At 38.0% G+C, this 15642-nt stretch overlaps 1 protein-coding gene across 1 annotated transcript in view; it reads left to right on the top strand.

Annotated features, from left to right (window-relative positions):
* Positions 1 to 11458, top strand: part of LOC308488339 (uncharacterized protein) — a gene marked incomplete at its 5' end in the record, with an annotated part of 34529 nt that extends 23071 nt beyond the window's left edge. The window contains 3 exons of the mRNA XM_081028008.1: positions 783 to 911; positions 7331 to 8054; positions 8259 to 11458. Coding sequence (XP_080884134.1) covers positions 783 to 911; positions 7331 to 8054; positions 8259 to 9051 — 1646 coding nt within the window. The 3' untranslated portion in view covers positions 9052 to 11458. The remainder of the gene's footprint in view (positions 1 to 782; positions 912 to 7330; positions 8055 to 8258) is intronic.
* Positions 11459 to 15642: the final 4184 nt, after the last annotated feature.

Below are 15642 nucleotides of genomic sequence, written 5' to 3'. Positions count from 1 at the left end.
TAGCCCAAATCAGTATCCTATAATAGGCTATTTTTTCACATCAGAAGATGAAAAGAAAAATTGGGGGGAATGGTTACCTTGCAGTAGTCAATGGTTACCTTGCTCCAGAATCATTTATTAAATGTTCAGCAATGTGAACATTTAATAAACATTAAATGTGAGCAAGTTGTTAAACATAGTCATTATTAAAAATGAAGTTATAGAAACTGACAATTAAATTATATTAAAAACAAGTGTAATAAATACAAACTCACCACTTCCTAATAATTTACTACGTTTTAATATTATCTTTGCTTGTGAAGTTATTTACATCTATTTGTTATCTGTGGTGGAATCACTGTCAAAGGTCGTGCTACTATGCATTTCTTCCCAACTCTGTATTTATTGACATCACATTGGTAGCTTGAAATTGTCCACAGTAGGAATATTTACACCACAGAAATAAACTACATGTACAGATATGTTTACTCAAAGAATGTGCTACGTACCATAAAATAAGTACAAACAAAAGGCTATTTAGACATACAGAGTGAAGAATTATGTTGAAGGGGAAACACATTTAAACTTTCAAATCATGTCTCTTCAATAGTGGACTTTGGCAACCATCATATGCAATAAAGGCACTTGTCTATATAGGGTCAATGGGTCATTATCTTGCCATTATCTTTCAAGTCACACCACCTGGACTGTCACGTACTATACCCACTCAGAAGGCCTCTTTCAGTGGTGAAAAAACGAACTAACATGTCACACAATAACACAAGTTTTCTTTCTTTCTTAAGATCTTCTATGCTTGTCCGAAGAATTTGAATCTCAGCTGAGTCTGTCTAGCAGCCCTCCTCTTAGCAGACCGGTGTACTCCAAGAAAGGCCTGGAACATAAGAAGACTCTCCAGAGACTGTTATTTTCAGGTAGTAACTGTGGTTTGCCTACTTGACACCAGCCATTTTGTATGCTAGGATAAGGGGAGATAAATGGTTATGTTTGCTTTACAAAATCCTTAAAGTATGCTCTGCAAACCTATGTGTACAAGGTGGTAATACAAATATATCGGTGATAAGTAATTTAGACATGAATTCTCACTGATGCCCCTGGCTGAGGCAGTACCACACATAGAATCCAGGAATATTATTGCCCTAAAGACCATTTGGTCTTGCAGTTCTCAAATTGCACTGATCATCAGTATTTCTGGTTATTTAAAAAAGTACAGATACCTGGTTCCCTACTCCACACTTAATAAATTAGAATATTTGGGGATAGGACCTCATAATGAGCATTTTTATCAAGCTTATTCACATGATTCTGATGTTGATCCAGTTTGGAAATCTTTTATCTAGTTGAACTAGAGGCATACATTGCACCAGGAGCAAAAAATTGCCTAACTCTTGCCAGATTTTTCCAGAGGGGTGGCTGTTATGAATATAAATAAAAGAATAAATATTAATGTTTATAGCAAGATGTAACACAAAACAAAGAAAATAAAATGAAGATCAATTGTGAACACTTACGAACATGTTTCAGATTTAGGAGAAACAATCATGTTTAACAGCATGAAATAATGATACAGAACCAAGGACAGTGTCTGTTTTCTGCTTTCATCCCTCACTCCAAAGTTGTTAGGCCTTTTCTAGGAATCCATTGCTGTCCTCTTTCTATACTTCTAGAGATCCCTCTTGCTTAAGTCTATGCAGTAAATCAGTTGCTTATCTGGCACTAGAATTTGATCCATAAATGTCCTGGAAATGTGTAAATATCTATCAAAGACCATTAATAGATAATGATTGCCAAATTTAAGATTTTATTTTTTCCCTTACCTGAGGTCTTTGCATTCATTTGCACATCAAATTTATATTTTAAAAATTGTTCACAATAAACAGTATTAGATACAAGAGTAAGCATAAGCATTGATAATAATTTTCTAAACCCAGTAAGCTCCATTTTAGTGCAGCTTATTACCATGGAATAAATTATAAGGAAAAGGAAATACTGGACTTTATGCTCATAGAGCGACAATCTATTATTCTATAAATAATCAATTTTCCAGGGATTGTACCAAACATCTGAAGAATAGATACTTCCAACACTATTAAAATTGTTCCAGAGCCATAGAAAAAGAATTAAAATTATCAAGTTATTTTTTTAAGCAGGAGTAACAGTAATTACAAAACCTGACAGCACAATAAAGGGAAAAATTAGACTAATTTATGAATGAGGATGCAAAGTTAGAACTCCAGGGATGAAAAGAGAAATCAACATTAACAGAGTTATTGTTATAATTCAAGATGTCTGTATATCTATGCAAAAAATATGATTGTCTTCTGATACACTGAAAAGGCATTTGAAAAAACAATACAATTCTTGATTTAAAAAAATCAGTAAAATGGAGCCCATAGATATTTCTTTAATATAATATTTATATCTAATATCTATACCTATCATGTTAATTGAGAGGTATTAGAGGCATTCTATTAAATTCAGGAACAAAACAATCATATGCACTACTACAACTTTGGTGTAATATCACCAAATGAAATTAGCTAAGAGAAATTGAGGGGGGGTGAAAATTGAAGAAGGTAAGACTATATTTGGAAAGTTCAAGAGAATTGATGAAAAACTACTATAAACTATAAAAGAATTCTAAATGAATGTAATTAATTGCATTACATAGTATTATAAGAAGCATGTGAAAATTAATATGCAGAATTCGATATCCTAATGTAACAATGCCAGAAAATACCCCATTTTCAATAGCAACAAAAAGTTAAAATATCCAGGATAAACCAATCTGAGAAAAAAATTAAAACAATATTGAAGGACACAGATGAATACTTCAATCAAATGGAAACACATGTCATGTTCATGAAAAGAAGACGTCATAAACTTGTAGATTCTCTGTTATTTTATAAATGTAATGAGATATCAGTAAAAAACAAGAGATTAATCTAGACAATCTTATTCTAAAGTATCAGTGGAAAAGTAAATAAGCAAGAAGAGCCAGGAAATGAAAACCTGAAAAGAGCAAACAAGAAAAGTTATCCAGATATAAAAGCATTATAAAGCCTCTAATAAAAAGAGTTGTATGTGCATATAATTAGACCTAGGGTATAGAATAGAAAGTCTTGAAATAGATGCAAACACATATGAGGATTTAGTTTATGATGCACTTGACTTCTCAAGAAAGTAAAGTAGATGTTTCAATAAAGAGATTTTGGGTTAACTGGGTAGCAATTTATTTTTAAACAGATGGATTCACACTTCATGCCATATACCAACATAAACTCTATGGATCATGAAATTAAAACAAAATATTAAAGCCATACTTATTCTAGAAGAAAACATGGGCAAATGCTTTTATAACTTTGGCAAAAAGATTAGAACAATCAAAATTCAACATACCAAAGCCATGAAAGAAAGGATTTGTACATATGACTGCACACATTTTTTTTTTAAAGCATTGTGCATGGCAAAGCCACTAAGAACGGTCAAAGGACCATTGACCAACTGGGAAAAATATTTGCAACTTATATCATCACAAAGAGTCGATGTCTCTAATATGCAAACAGCTCCCAGAAGTTGATAAGGATGAAAAAAACAACTACTTAACAGAAAAATCAACAAAGTCATTTTAGGAAAAATAAAATTCAAATGGCTTCAAATGTTTAAAAAGATGCTTACCGTTAATCAAAATAAGAGACATGCAAATTAAAATGAGATATCATTTCTCTCTGCTGGAATGTAAAAAATAAAGAAATCTGACATCTTTTATATGCTACGTTGTAGGAACACAAGTCTTCACATACATTACTTGTTAGAGTGCATATTGGTACAGTTGGCAATATCTGTCAGAATTACAAATATGTTTGCCCTTTTATCCAGTAATGCCACTGCTGGGAATTTATTCTTCATATATACCTGCATACATACCAAATGTACGAGATTACCTATTGTACTATTATCATAACAGCAAAAGATTGGAGGAGAGAAATCTATGTGCCTATCAATAGGGACTGGTTAAATAAAATATGGCACATCTATAAAATGGCATGTTAGATAATTGAAAAAAAACGTAAAGAAGTTCTTATGTACTGATATGGAAAGATCACCAACATATAATATATTGTTAAATGTGAAAAAGTAAGTGTCGGGCTGGCCCGGTGGCTCACGCGGTTAGAGTCCGTGCTCCTAACTCCGAAGGCTGCCGGTTCGATCCCACATGGGCCAGTGGGCTCTCAATCACAAGGTTGGCAGTTCAATTCCTCGAGTCCCACAAGGGATGGTGGGCAGTGCCCCCTGAAACTAAGATGGAACACGGCACCTTGAGCTGAGCTGCCGCTGAGCTCCCGGATGGCTCAGTTGGTTGGAGCGCATCCTCTCAACCACAAGGTTGCCGGTTTGACTCCTGCAAGGTTTGGTAGGCTGCGCCCTCTGCAACTAGCAATGGCAACTGGACCTGGAGCTGAGCTGCACCCTCCACAACTAAGACTGAAAGGACAACAACTTGAAGCTGAACTAAGATTGAAAGGACAACTTGACTTGGAAAAAAAAAAAAGTCCTGGAAGTACACACTGTTCCCCAATAAAGTCCTGTTCTCCTTCCCCAGTAAAATCTTAAAAAAAAAAAAAAAGTGTCAAACAGTTTACTACCTATTATGTAAGAAAGGGGGGGATATTTGCATAAAGGAATTTTGGAGGAATAGGCAAGAAACTAAATAAGTATCTATGGTAGGGGAGTAGGATAGGGTTGGGGAGGCAGGAAATGGAGCAAATGGAAATAGGAGTGTTTTGCTATTTGGACTATGGGAATGTATTCCTAATTAAAATTAATTTTTTAAAAGCCAATTTTCATTTTCAGAGACTGCTACTATTATTATTAGGTTTGGAATCCTAACAGTGCTAAAGAAAAAGTTTGTTTTTTGTTTTACAATAAGATTCCAGACATTAAGAATAGAGATGTCCTCAGGACATTGATTAGCATTGATGGATAATAATTTGCCTTCCGGTTAACCACTATACTCGTAAATATTTATCTTGCAAGAAATGTAATAACTGAAATAGAAATTTTGTCTATCACTAGAGTTATTGATACTAAAGAAAGTTTGGGCCTGAGTAGTAGGTCAGAATCAAGCAGCCCCCAAAGACTTTTGTCCTGGTGTTCTAAACCATTAGGAGCCCTCACCTGATTGCCTATAGTTTGAAAACAACTACTTTGGACATTTCAGTGCTTTGTTTCTTAAGATTTCCCTGGGTCCACAGTGGGATTAGTGTTGAGAATGGATACAAAATTCTATGGGAGCTCAGAGGAGAGAAGGACAGACATGGGAGTTCTGGAAAAGATGAGAGGAGTTTATCAGGTGACAAAAGTGGAGGAGGGTATTAGAGTCTCAGAGCACACCTCTGCAAAGGCACAGAGGCCCCAAGTCTCATGGGGAGTGTGATGCATGTAGAGTGGTGGCATATATTGAACACCCATTCGAGTCCCTGTGATTTACTAAGTGTCATGTAGAATATCAAAGAAATGAAAGGGACACTTCTTACCTTCACATAATTTCCTTAGGAAGCATGTCCCATTACATAATTAAAGAAAAATAAGACCTATTCATCGATGACGTAAAACACGGCTGCAATGAGATACGTTAGTGATTTTCTGCAATTATCAGGAGAGGTGGTCTGTATGACCTGCACGGCAGTGTGGTAGAATGAAAACAACAGAGGGTCTGGTGTCTGAGGCTTGGGTTTGGACTCTGGCTCTGCCATTTCCTATGTGTGACCATGGGCAACTCACTTGACCTCTTTGAGTTTCCATTTTCTCATATGAAAAAGAATAATAAGTATATCTGCCTTGTACAATTGTGAGGCCCGCAGATGTGTGTAAGCTCCCTAGTACAATCAACAAATGATGTAGTTTTCGTGTTATACTTCCTTTGGTTTCTAAAGTTCCATTTTAAACATGTTCTTATATTATTCTATTTAGTCCATTCTTAGAGGTGTGTTTCTCCTCTAAGAGGAGATGCCGCCTTTTAACATCTTTAAAATATGGATATGTCCCATAATGGATGCCATCTCCCACGTGCTCCCATCCAGGTTGCAGGCATAACATAGTTGCACGAACACCTAGTACAAGGGAGAAAGCAAAAGTAACAATGAACAATAAACAATTACCAATGAGATGGGCAATTTCACTTAAAATTACCTCCCCAAATCTCGTGATCTGACACTTCCACAACAGGATGAAAACAGTCTCTTCATGTTTTTAATCCTCATGTGGAACAAATGACCATTGAAATAAGTTTAAAACCCTACAGTGTGAATCTAGTCTTATGTCACATAGTTGTGCCTTGCTCCCTTGTGACAAAGGGAAGGCTCTCGTGACGGATGCAGTCTCACACTGATTTGTAAGTGATGCCAGAATTCTGCTTCAGGAGAGTTAACTCAGGGCCTAACTTCAGGGTCTCCCAGTCCAGGACCACAGGGGCTCTCTGCTAATAAAAGGTTTAATGAGCACCTTCTTCCGGGAACGGCTCCTTCTACCTCCATCAATGGGGACTATTCAGAGAAATTTTGAGATTCAGATACTTTAGAGTAGGAAGGGGAACAGAACTAACATTTCGTAAGCAACTACAATGAGCCAGACAATTTTTGCTATTTCATTTATTCCTCACCATAGGAAATGTGCTATTTTTTTTCTTCTTTAAATTAAAGTTTATTGGGGCGATGATTGTTAGTAAAGTTACATAGATTTCAGGTGTACAATTCTGTAATACATCATCTATATCTCACATTTTGTGTTCACCACCCAAAGTCAGTTCTCTGTCCATCACCATATATTAGACTTCGGAAATGTGCTATTTTTAATGTGGTTTTTTTGTTTTTGTTTGTTTTATAGTTGAGGGAATAGTCTTAGAGAAACGAAGGAATTTTCCAAGGTCATAAACATAGTAAACACATAGGTTTAGATCAGGGGTGTCCAAATTTTTTTCAAAGTTTTTACCAAGGGCCATATGCAGTAAAATACACAGCCGGGCCACTCACTCGAGGTGAAGTACGTATTGCCTCACCTGGTTTATTTAAGTAAACTATATTTTTGGAATTTGCTGCGGGCCAATTAAAAATGGATTGCGGGCCGCAGTTTGGACACCCCTGGTTTAGATGAAGCGTGCCCAATTTTCAAGGCTTCTTTTTCTTTATTATAAAATATTTACAAAAGAATATATACTAAAATCCATACTTTATCATGATTAATTATAATTAAGTTTAATAAATCATGTTATGAATTATAATTAATCATAAAACAAATATGTTGACCACAAATTTATAATTCTTTCCATGTCTAGTGACACGAGGAGATTTGCGGTATACTCCCAAACCCCTCTGGGAGAAGCTGTCCTCAGAGCATGAAGGTCTGGAGGAATTAATAAATAAGCAAATGCAGCCGTTCTCCCACGGCATTTTGATCCTTTCTAGAAGCTGGGCTGTGGACCTGAATTTGCAAGAGAAGCAGGGAGTCATCTGTGATGCTCTGCTGTTAACAGAGGACAAACCCCCCATTTTCTACACCATCCTCAGGGAACAAGACGCAGATGGGCAGAGTTACTGTGCCCGTACTGCCTTTACTTTGAAGCAGAAGCTGGTGAACATGGGGGGCTACACCGGAAAGTTGTGTGTCATGACCAAGGTCCTCCATCTGAGTCCTGAGAGCAATGCAGAGTCCTTTGAAGGTTCAGGCTCTCTGACTGATTACCCTAAGTCCTATAACCTCGCAAACGCCCAGCAGATGGAAGACTTGCTACAGTCCCTCGTGATTGTCTTGCTCAGCTTCAGGTCTTTCCTGAGTGACCAGCTTGGCTGTGAGATTCTAAATCTTCTCACAGTCCAACAGTATGAGATCTTCTCAAAAAACATCCGCAAAAACAGAGAACTGTTTGTCCATGGCTTACCTGGCTCAGGGAAGACAATCATGGCCATGAAGATCATGGAGAAAATCAAGAATGTGTTTGGCTGTGAAGAAAATGAAATTCTCTATGTTTGTGAGAACCAGCCTCTGAGGAACTTTATCGGGTAAGCAGTTGGATTTTATTGTCACTACATTAGGTTCAATCTGAGAATTCCATACTCCAGTGCACCCAAATTAGCTTGCTCCTTAAGAGTTTGGTGGTAAAATGGTCTGTAACAACAGTCCTATGTTCATATGAGTATGCTGGAGTAATATTCCTTCTTTATTTACTTGGAGAAAACCTAAGTATGTCATTTTAATTTTTACAGTAATAAAGATATCTGCTGTGCAGTGACCCGGAAAACCTTCATGAGTTTTGACTTCGAAAAGATTCAACACATTATCATCGATGAAGCTCAGAATTTTCGCAGTGAAGATGGGGACTGGTATAAGAAGGCCAAAATCATCACTCAGAGAAGAAAGGATTCTCCAGGAATTCTCTGGGTCTTTCTGGACTACTTTCAGACCAGTCACATGGATGACAGTGGCCTCCCCCCTCTCTCAGACCAGAATTCAAGAGAAGAGCTCACCAGAGTGGTCCGCAATGCAGATCGAATAGCTGACTACCTACAACGTATAATGCAGAAGATCAGAGCAAAGCTACCACGTAACATTCCCCGTCAATCCCTGGAGATACTGCGTGAGGCTGAGTGGGTTCAGGGTGTTCCAGGCTTCTGCACTATTAGGAAGTGCTTGAACTTGCAAGAGATAGTGACCTATGTAGCAGAGAAGTGCCAGGGGTTCTTGAGGAATGGTTATTCCCCTGATGATATTGTTGTGCTTTGTAGCACAATGGAGGAAGTGGAGAAATATAAAGGTTACTTTTTAGAACAAATGAGGAAGAGAACAATGTCTCAGAACAATGATACCTCCACTTTGGCCAATAACATCATGTGGGAGAGTATTCGTAGATTTTCAGGCCTGGAAAGAAACATCGTGTTTGGGATCAATCCAAGCGCAGCTGCGTCAGCTATTTTCTACAATCTTCTGCTCTGTCTGGCTTCCAGGGCTAGGAAGCATCTGTATATTGTCACGTTTCTTGACTGGGAGATCCCAACCTAAGAAGAGTTGATAGAGATAAAATAGTCCCTCTATCCCTTCAGTTTCAGAAAAAGAATGACTACTCTGCATCATAAAAGCATTATTTCTAACAATGGACGCTTGCAAGATAACTGGCTTCAGAGTTGTTGCTATATTCTGTGAAAGGAACACCTGAAAAGTCTAATTCTTCATGTTCTCAACAGAGGTGTCACAGTGCTTTCAAAAGACTCCCCAGTTGTGTGTCTGCATTTGCAAACACTGAAAGAGGGTATGTATTTTGGAGGGTGCATGATGAGACCCATGAAAACATGGGATGTTGGGGTGGCTGGATGGCTCGGTTGGTTGGAGTTTGGGCTCTGGGCAGCAGGGTTGCCGGTTCGGTTCCTGCATGGGCCGCAGAGCTGCGCCCTCCACAACTAGACTGAAGGACAACTTGGAGCTGATGAGCCCTGGGGAAACACAGTGTTCCCCAATATTCCCCAATAAAATTTTGAAGGAAAAAAAAACACATGGGATTTGAAAAAGAGAAAATAGATCTTACCACCTTGAGGGCCTCTATTGATGACTGCATTAAGAAGTTACCTGTCCATCATTTCTATATGTAAAAGTGTAACAAAAATATACCATCAAATTCCTTGAAGGACACAATCAGGGGGCCTTCCATGGATATGTCTGTGGCCAAAGTGGAACAGTTCTGCTGTGCAGTGTTTGTCAAAGAGCCTGGTGCCTGGCAGGTGAAGAACAACTGTGTGAGACAGCTGGACACAAAGGAATGGGCAGCTTGGATGATGGAAGCTGACCCAGGTCAGGGAGCAGAATCCACAATGACTATAATATTGCTGGGGGTTGGGAAGGAGGAAAGGAAGGTATTATTTTAGAATATGGGGAGAGGTACTGAGCTGCAGATGTCTGATTTGTTAATTCCTATCGGTGCTGTTGGTGGCACTGCCCTCCTTTCCTTCTTCCCATCTTAAATATCCTGCATTCAGCAGATGCCCGGGCTAGCCAACCCACTAGAGCAGGGGTGTCAAAACTGTGGCCTGCGGGCCAACTGTGGTCCGCAATCCATTGTTAATTGGCCTGCAGCAAATTCCAAAAATATATTTAGTTTACTTAAATAAACCAGGTGAGGCAATATGTACTTCACCTTGAGTGAGTGGCCCGGTTGTTTGTGTATTTTCCCGCTTATGGCCCTTGGTAAAAAACGTTGAAAAAAGTTTCGACACCTCTGCACTAGAGGGTGGTGCAGGGGGCTTTTTGACCTGGTCATTTCTATTTTCACATCCTTTCTTGTGTTCATAGTGAAGTCTCTTCTTTTTCCATTCTGATTATAAACTCACATTTAATTATTCAGGAAATTCACGTGTGGTGGCAGAGACGCAGACAGGCAATAGGAAAGATTTATATTGGGGGGGGGGGGAAAGGAAGGCCCAGGTATGATCTATTTTTGAGGTTGTTCTAGGGAAGCTGGAAGTGGGCTTACTGGAAGAAGGGCATCTTATGTCACTGGTTAGGGGAGCCCAGTTGCCTTTTTTGGTTGGCGCTGAGTTGGAAGAGGGGGCAAAATTTAGGGAAGCAGGCAGTTATGGACCATGTCCTGACCACTTCTGGTTAATCGCTGCAGGGGTGGTGGGTCAGAGTTCTGTTTTCACACATGCTCTGGCTAGTGTTCCTTTGTATATTCAGTCTCAACCTCAAAACTTCCAGAGGAAAACAAAGGAGATAATATTTTTACCTTGGGTTCAGCAAACGTATTTTAGAGATGATACTAAATGCACAATATATAAAAGAAAAAAATAATATATTGGACATTAAGAAAGTCTTCTTACTGAAACACTGTTAAGAGAATGAAAATGCAAGCCCCTGACTGGACAAAATATTTGCAAATGATATACCTGATAAAGAACTTGTATCTATCTAATTTCCGTATGGAACTCTAGAAAGGCAATAAAAACAACCAACCCGATTTAAAAATGGATAAAAGATTTGAACAGATACTTCACCAAAGAAGGTATACAGATAGCAAATAAGTATTTGAAATGATGTTCAACATCATTGGTCATTAGAGAAACGCCAAATTAAAACTTCAATGAGGTAACACTACATACCTATTAAAATGGCTGAAAGAATTCACCATACATAGTGTCGCTGAGGATGTGAAGGAAAGGAACTCGCACGCACTCCTGGTAGTAACATAACATACAACCACGTTGGGGAAGAGTTTGGTAGTTTCATACACTTACCATATGACCCAGACATTCCACTTCTAAGAATTGACCCAAGAGAAATGAAAACACATGTCCATACAGAGAGTTGTACAAGAATGTTCATTACACTTTTATTTGTAAAAGCCATAAACTACTAACAACCCAAATACCCATCCACAGAAACAGATTTTGATTATCCATACAATGGGATCGTACTCAGCAAAAAAAAAATAATAATAATAAGAGAACTGACTGGGTGGTGAACACACAATGTTATATATAGATGATGTATTACAGAATTGTACACCTGCAATGTCACTTTACTAATTACACCTGAAATGTCACTTTACCAACTGTACACCTGAAATGTCACTTTACTAACTATATACCTGAAATGTAACTGTACTAACACTTGTCACCCCAATAAACTTAAAAAAAAAAGAAAATTGTACCCACAACATGAATGAATCTCAAAATAATTATTCTGAGTGAATGAAATTATACCAAAAAAAAAGAGTATATACTATATGATTCCATTAGTGTAAAATTCTAGAAAATGCAAACTATTGTGACCAACACCCAATCATTCATTCTTTGGGGATGGGAGCAAAGAATGGAGGCGTGAGAGGGAGGGATTACAAGAGGGCTTTGGGGGGTGATATACACGAGCATATGTTCCCTATCTTGATTGCAGTGGTGGTTTCACGTCAAAGTATATCAAATTGTATACTTTAAGTATATGCAGTTTATTGTCTGTCATAAACACTCCATAAAGCTATTAAAAACTACACAGATGAATGATTGTGAAAAAATAAATAAAAAATCTTTTATTATAATGAGCTCAATATCCTGCTAGGAATGTAAATTTATGTGCCTGTTATTATTGAGTTTTTTCCATAGAAACTAAATCTATGATAGAATTAGTGTTATAAAGACCCAAATTCTGCATACTCCAGATGGAGACCTTGGTGTGCCCCCACATTCATTTGATAATAACCACCACCCCACCCTGCCTTTTCCCTTGCATAGTGGAAATTTACACTTCTCAGGCCTGCCAAGTCCCCTCTCAGTGGAAATTAGTGCTTGGTGTGGAAAAAAGCAGGCCCTCCTAACTGCCAGTGAAAATGCCATCAGTAAAATAAGAGAAAATGCTCTCTTTCTTACAGGTGCATAAAAACAGAAAGAATTCCATTTCATAAAGTTGCCCTTGTAGATTGTTTTTTCTAGCAAAGGACTCCTCAAGACACCTGGTCTTCAAAGACTGTTGCTCGGGTCTAGGAAGTGTCTATTAACCTTGACAGATACTATTAGATGAATGTGCTAAGTTCCGTGTCAGGATATCATGGTGGGTGAATTCAGAGTCTATATGTAAATGAATATCAGCACATTTACAATCATACACTTGTCTAATACAGACCTCCTTCCTGGAAAGTTGTATTTGTGACCATCTTGTGTACTAGAAGAGGCTTCAAGATTATTTAGAAACAATCCCATTTGAGACATCAAGCCTTCAAAGCTCAAAAGTTTTCCCCTGTGTATTGGAACCTTTAAACACATTCTCTGTTAGTTTATGGCCAAAGTAGCTATATTCAAATTGGAAACGCTCTTCCATGCATAAAAAGGTCTTGAATTTTTGTCAGAAGAACCTCGGTGGGTTCTATCACCATCTCTTATCCTTTTAGGCTTAAAGGAAAAATAATAATTTGGTAATAGGTGAAATTTATTTCCCTAAAAATAGAATGACAGATTTTGTTCCATCACAGTATAAACCAAGAAGTTTGGGGAAACAAATGCAGTGAGACTTTCAAAGTATGAACAAAACCAAACATCATTTAACAAAAAATTGAGAACTCAGATGAACCAACGGAGAAGGGAAAGAAATTAGAAAATTTGCCAAAGTATTTTTAGGAGCATTGTTTGTTTGGTTTGTTTGTTTGTTTTTGGGAACAGGACTTTATTGGGGAACAGTGTATTTTTCCAGGATTTTTTCCAAGTTGTTGTCCTTTCAGTCTTAGTTGTGGAGGGCACAGCTCAGCTCCAAGTCCAGTTGCCAATGCTAGTTGCAGGGGGCACAGCCCACCATCCCTTGCTGGAGTTGAACCGGCAACCTTGTGGTTGAGAGCCCACTGGCCCATGTGGGAATCGAACCAACAGCCTTCGGAGTTAGGAGCACAGAGCTCCAACCGCCTGAGCCACTGGGCCGGCCCCAGAAGTTTTTTTAACTCTTCAAAATATACAATTTCTAGAGTTCCAAGATGGTGATTTGTCACTAACTCCTGGCTCCTCCCACCAAGAACTACCCTGGAGGAAGTATAAAGAGAAACATGGATACTAGATTAGAACAGAAAGTCTGCAGGCAACCCTGGGAGAAGGCTATTTTGAATCTAAGAGGGGGAGGGGGCAAGAGAGAGGGAGAGAGAATATGAAAATAGAGGTAGCTACAGCCTGAGGCAGAGGAGTCTAAAATAATTGTGGAAGATAATTAAGGAGGCAAAAAGATTGATGCTAGATACATAGATAGATAAGATAGATAGATGACAGAGTTGTACTCTGCCTCTTCTAGCCTACCTCAGACACAAGTGCTGATGGCTATAGTGCAGAAGTCCACAGACGTAAAATCGGGGCAGCTAAGATGATGAGTTAGGGATTGTCTAGCTTCAGTCATTTATTACCGTACCCTCCTTCCAACAAACACTCACAACCAATGATTTACCTTATAGAAAGTGCCTCCCCTAAACTGATTACTTTTGGGGTGTTGAAGGTAAAGCCCTCACCTGAAGAGTTACTTTCCTTAGGAGAGTGATATTAAACTGAAGTGTCTAAACATGATTTTCCACACTAGCACTCATTTCCTCCACTCCCTTTGAGTCCATCTGGCTGACATCAACTAGGGTCTGGCTTTTGGCACTGCCCCACCACAGAGTATCTGGTCCCTGCAGGGAATCTGAGCTCACACACCAAAATAACAGCACATCCTTGTACCAAAATCAACAAAATGGGTTAGACGTCATTGGAAGCAGACTTAGAATAGTTGGACCAAGCATTTAAAATAAATGTAATAAATATGCTGACAGAGAAGAGAAGATATTAGAAATATGAAATGGGAATGAAAATAATAAGAACTAAATAGAGCCATTAAGTATGAAAAATATAAAAAAAATATAACAGATGAAATAAAGCACCCAGGAGATGAAATAAAGCATAGAATAAAGGTAACATTGATTCCTGGGTTAGATTATGAGATTGAGGACCTCCCAGAAATAAGTAGGAAAGGATAAAAATTGAAAATATAAAGGAAAGTTAAGGGATATATGTAGAGAACAAATACAGAAGAATCATTCAAATAATGAGTTCCAGATGGGAAAAAAAAATTTTTTTAAAGAAAAAGCAAGCCACTCCCACATAGGCCTACTTTTCCTTTTCTAAAAAAAAAAAGCAGGATATTAGTGGAAAATTCCAATAATGTATGTCATTTAATTAATAATAGTGTCCAATATTAATGTCCTAGTCTTAATCACTGTACTATGGTTTTATAAGATACTCATGTTAGGGGACACAGAGTGAGGGATACAAAGAGCTTTGTACTATTTTGACAACTCTGTCTAAACTCTTCTCTGTATAAAGTAAAAAATGTTTAAAAAATTCAGTTACAGACATTTTCTAGTTTTTAAGTTTTCTCTCATGGTAAACTTACACTGTTAATATTCCAGTTTTTGAAAATACTGGAAAACTAGAGAAAAAAGGGGCGGGGAGACACAGACTTACCACCCAAAGACTGTTAGCATTGTGATGTAATCCATCTGGTCTTTTTTTCTACAAAAATGTTTTTTTTTTGCAGATTGACAATTTAATAGTAGTAGATTTCAAAAATATTTCTTTTTACTACTTATAGAAGAGAAGACTCTAAGATATCACAGCAAAGATATCTCTGCGTCTTTACCGCACATTGTCCTAAAGTGAGAATGAGAAATAAAATATCAATAATGCAGACCTCAGTATTTGTGAAAAAAGAGCTAAGGGCTAAAGGCTGGAAAATCATCCCCCAAAGGAAAGCAACTCTAAGGGCTAAAGGAGGAAAATCAATGGCTACCGTACTTGTTTGGAACAACCAGACTGAAGAGCAGAGGTGGACTTTAGGAGTTTCCTTATCCTGGGATTGACAGCAAGAATTGGCAAAGGAGACACCATTTTAGCAATCACTCCTCAGGGCTGAAAAACATCTGTGAATAACAAACAGCTCTACTGCTGCCAATATCTAGCCTCTGAAAAGACGGAAGCTACATCAATTCTCGTAACAGTTATATTCTAAAATCTGTGTCATATTTACTGTAAATCAGGGAAACTTTCATGCCCCAAGCATTGCCCTGGCCCTATTCCCACACTATACTCCTGCAAACAGCTCGAT

Source organism: Rhinolophus hipposideros (assembly GCF_964194185.1).
Source record: "Rhinolophus hipposideros genome assembly, chromosome: 20".
NCBI classification, from domain to species: Eukaryota; Metazoa; Chordata; class Mammalia; order Chiroptera; family Rhinolophidae; genus Rhinolophus; species Rhinolophus hipposideros.
The sequence above is the reverse complement of the archived record's forward strand: the minus strand, read 5'-3'. Positions and strand labels throughout refer to the sequence as shown.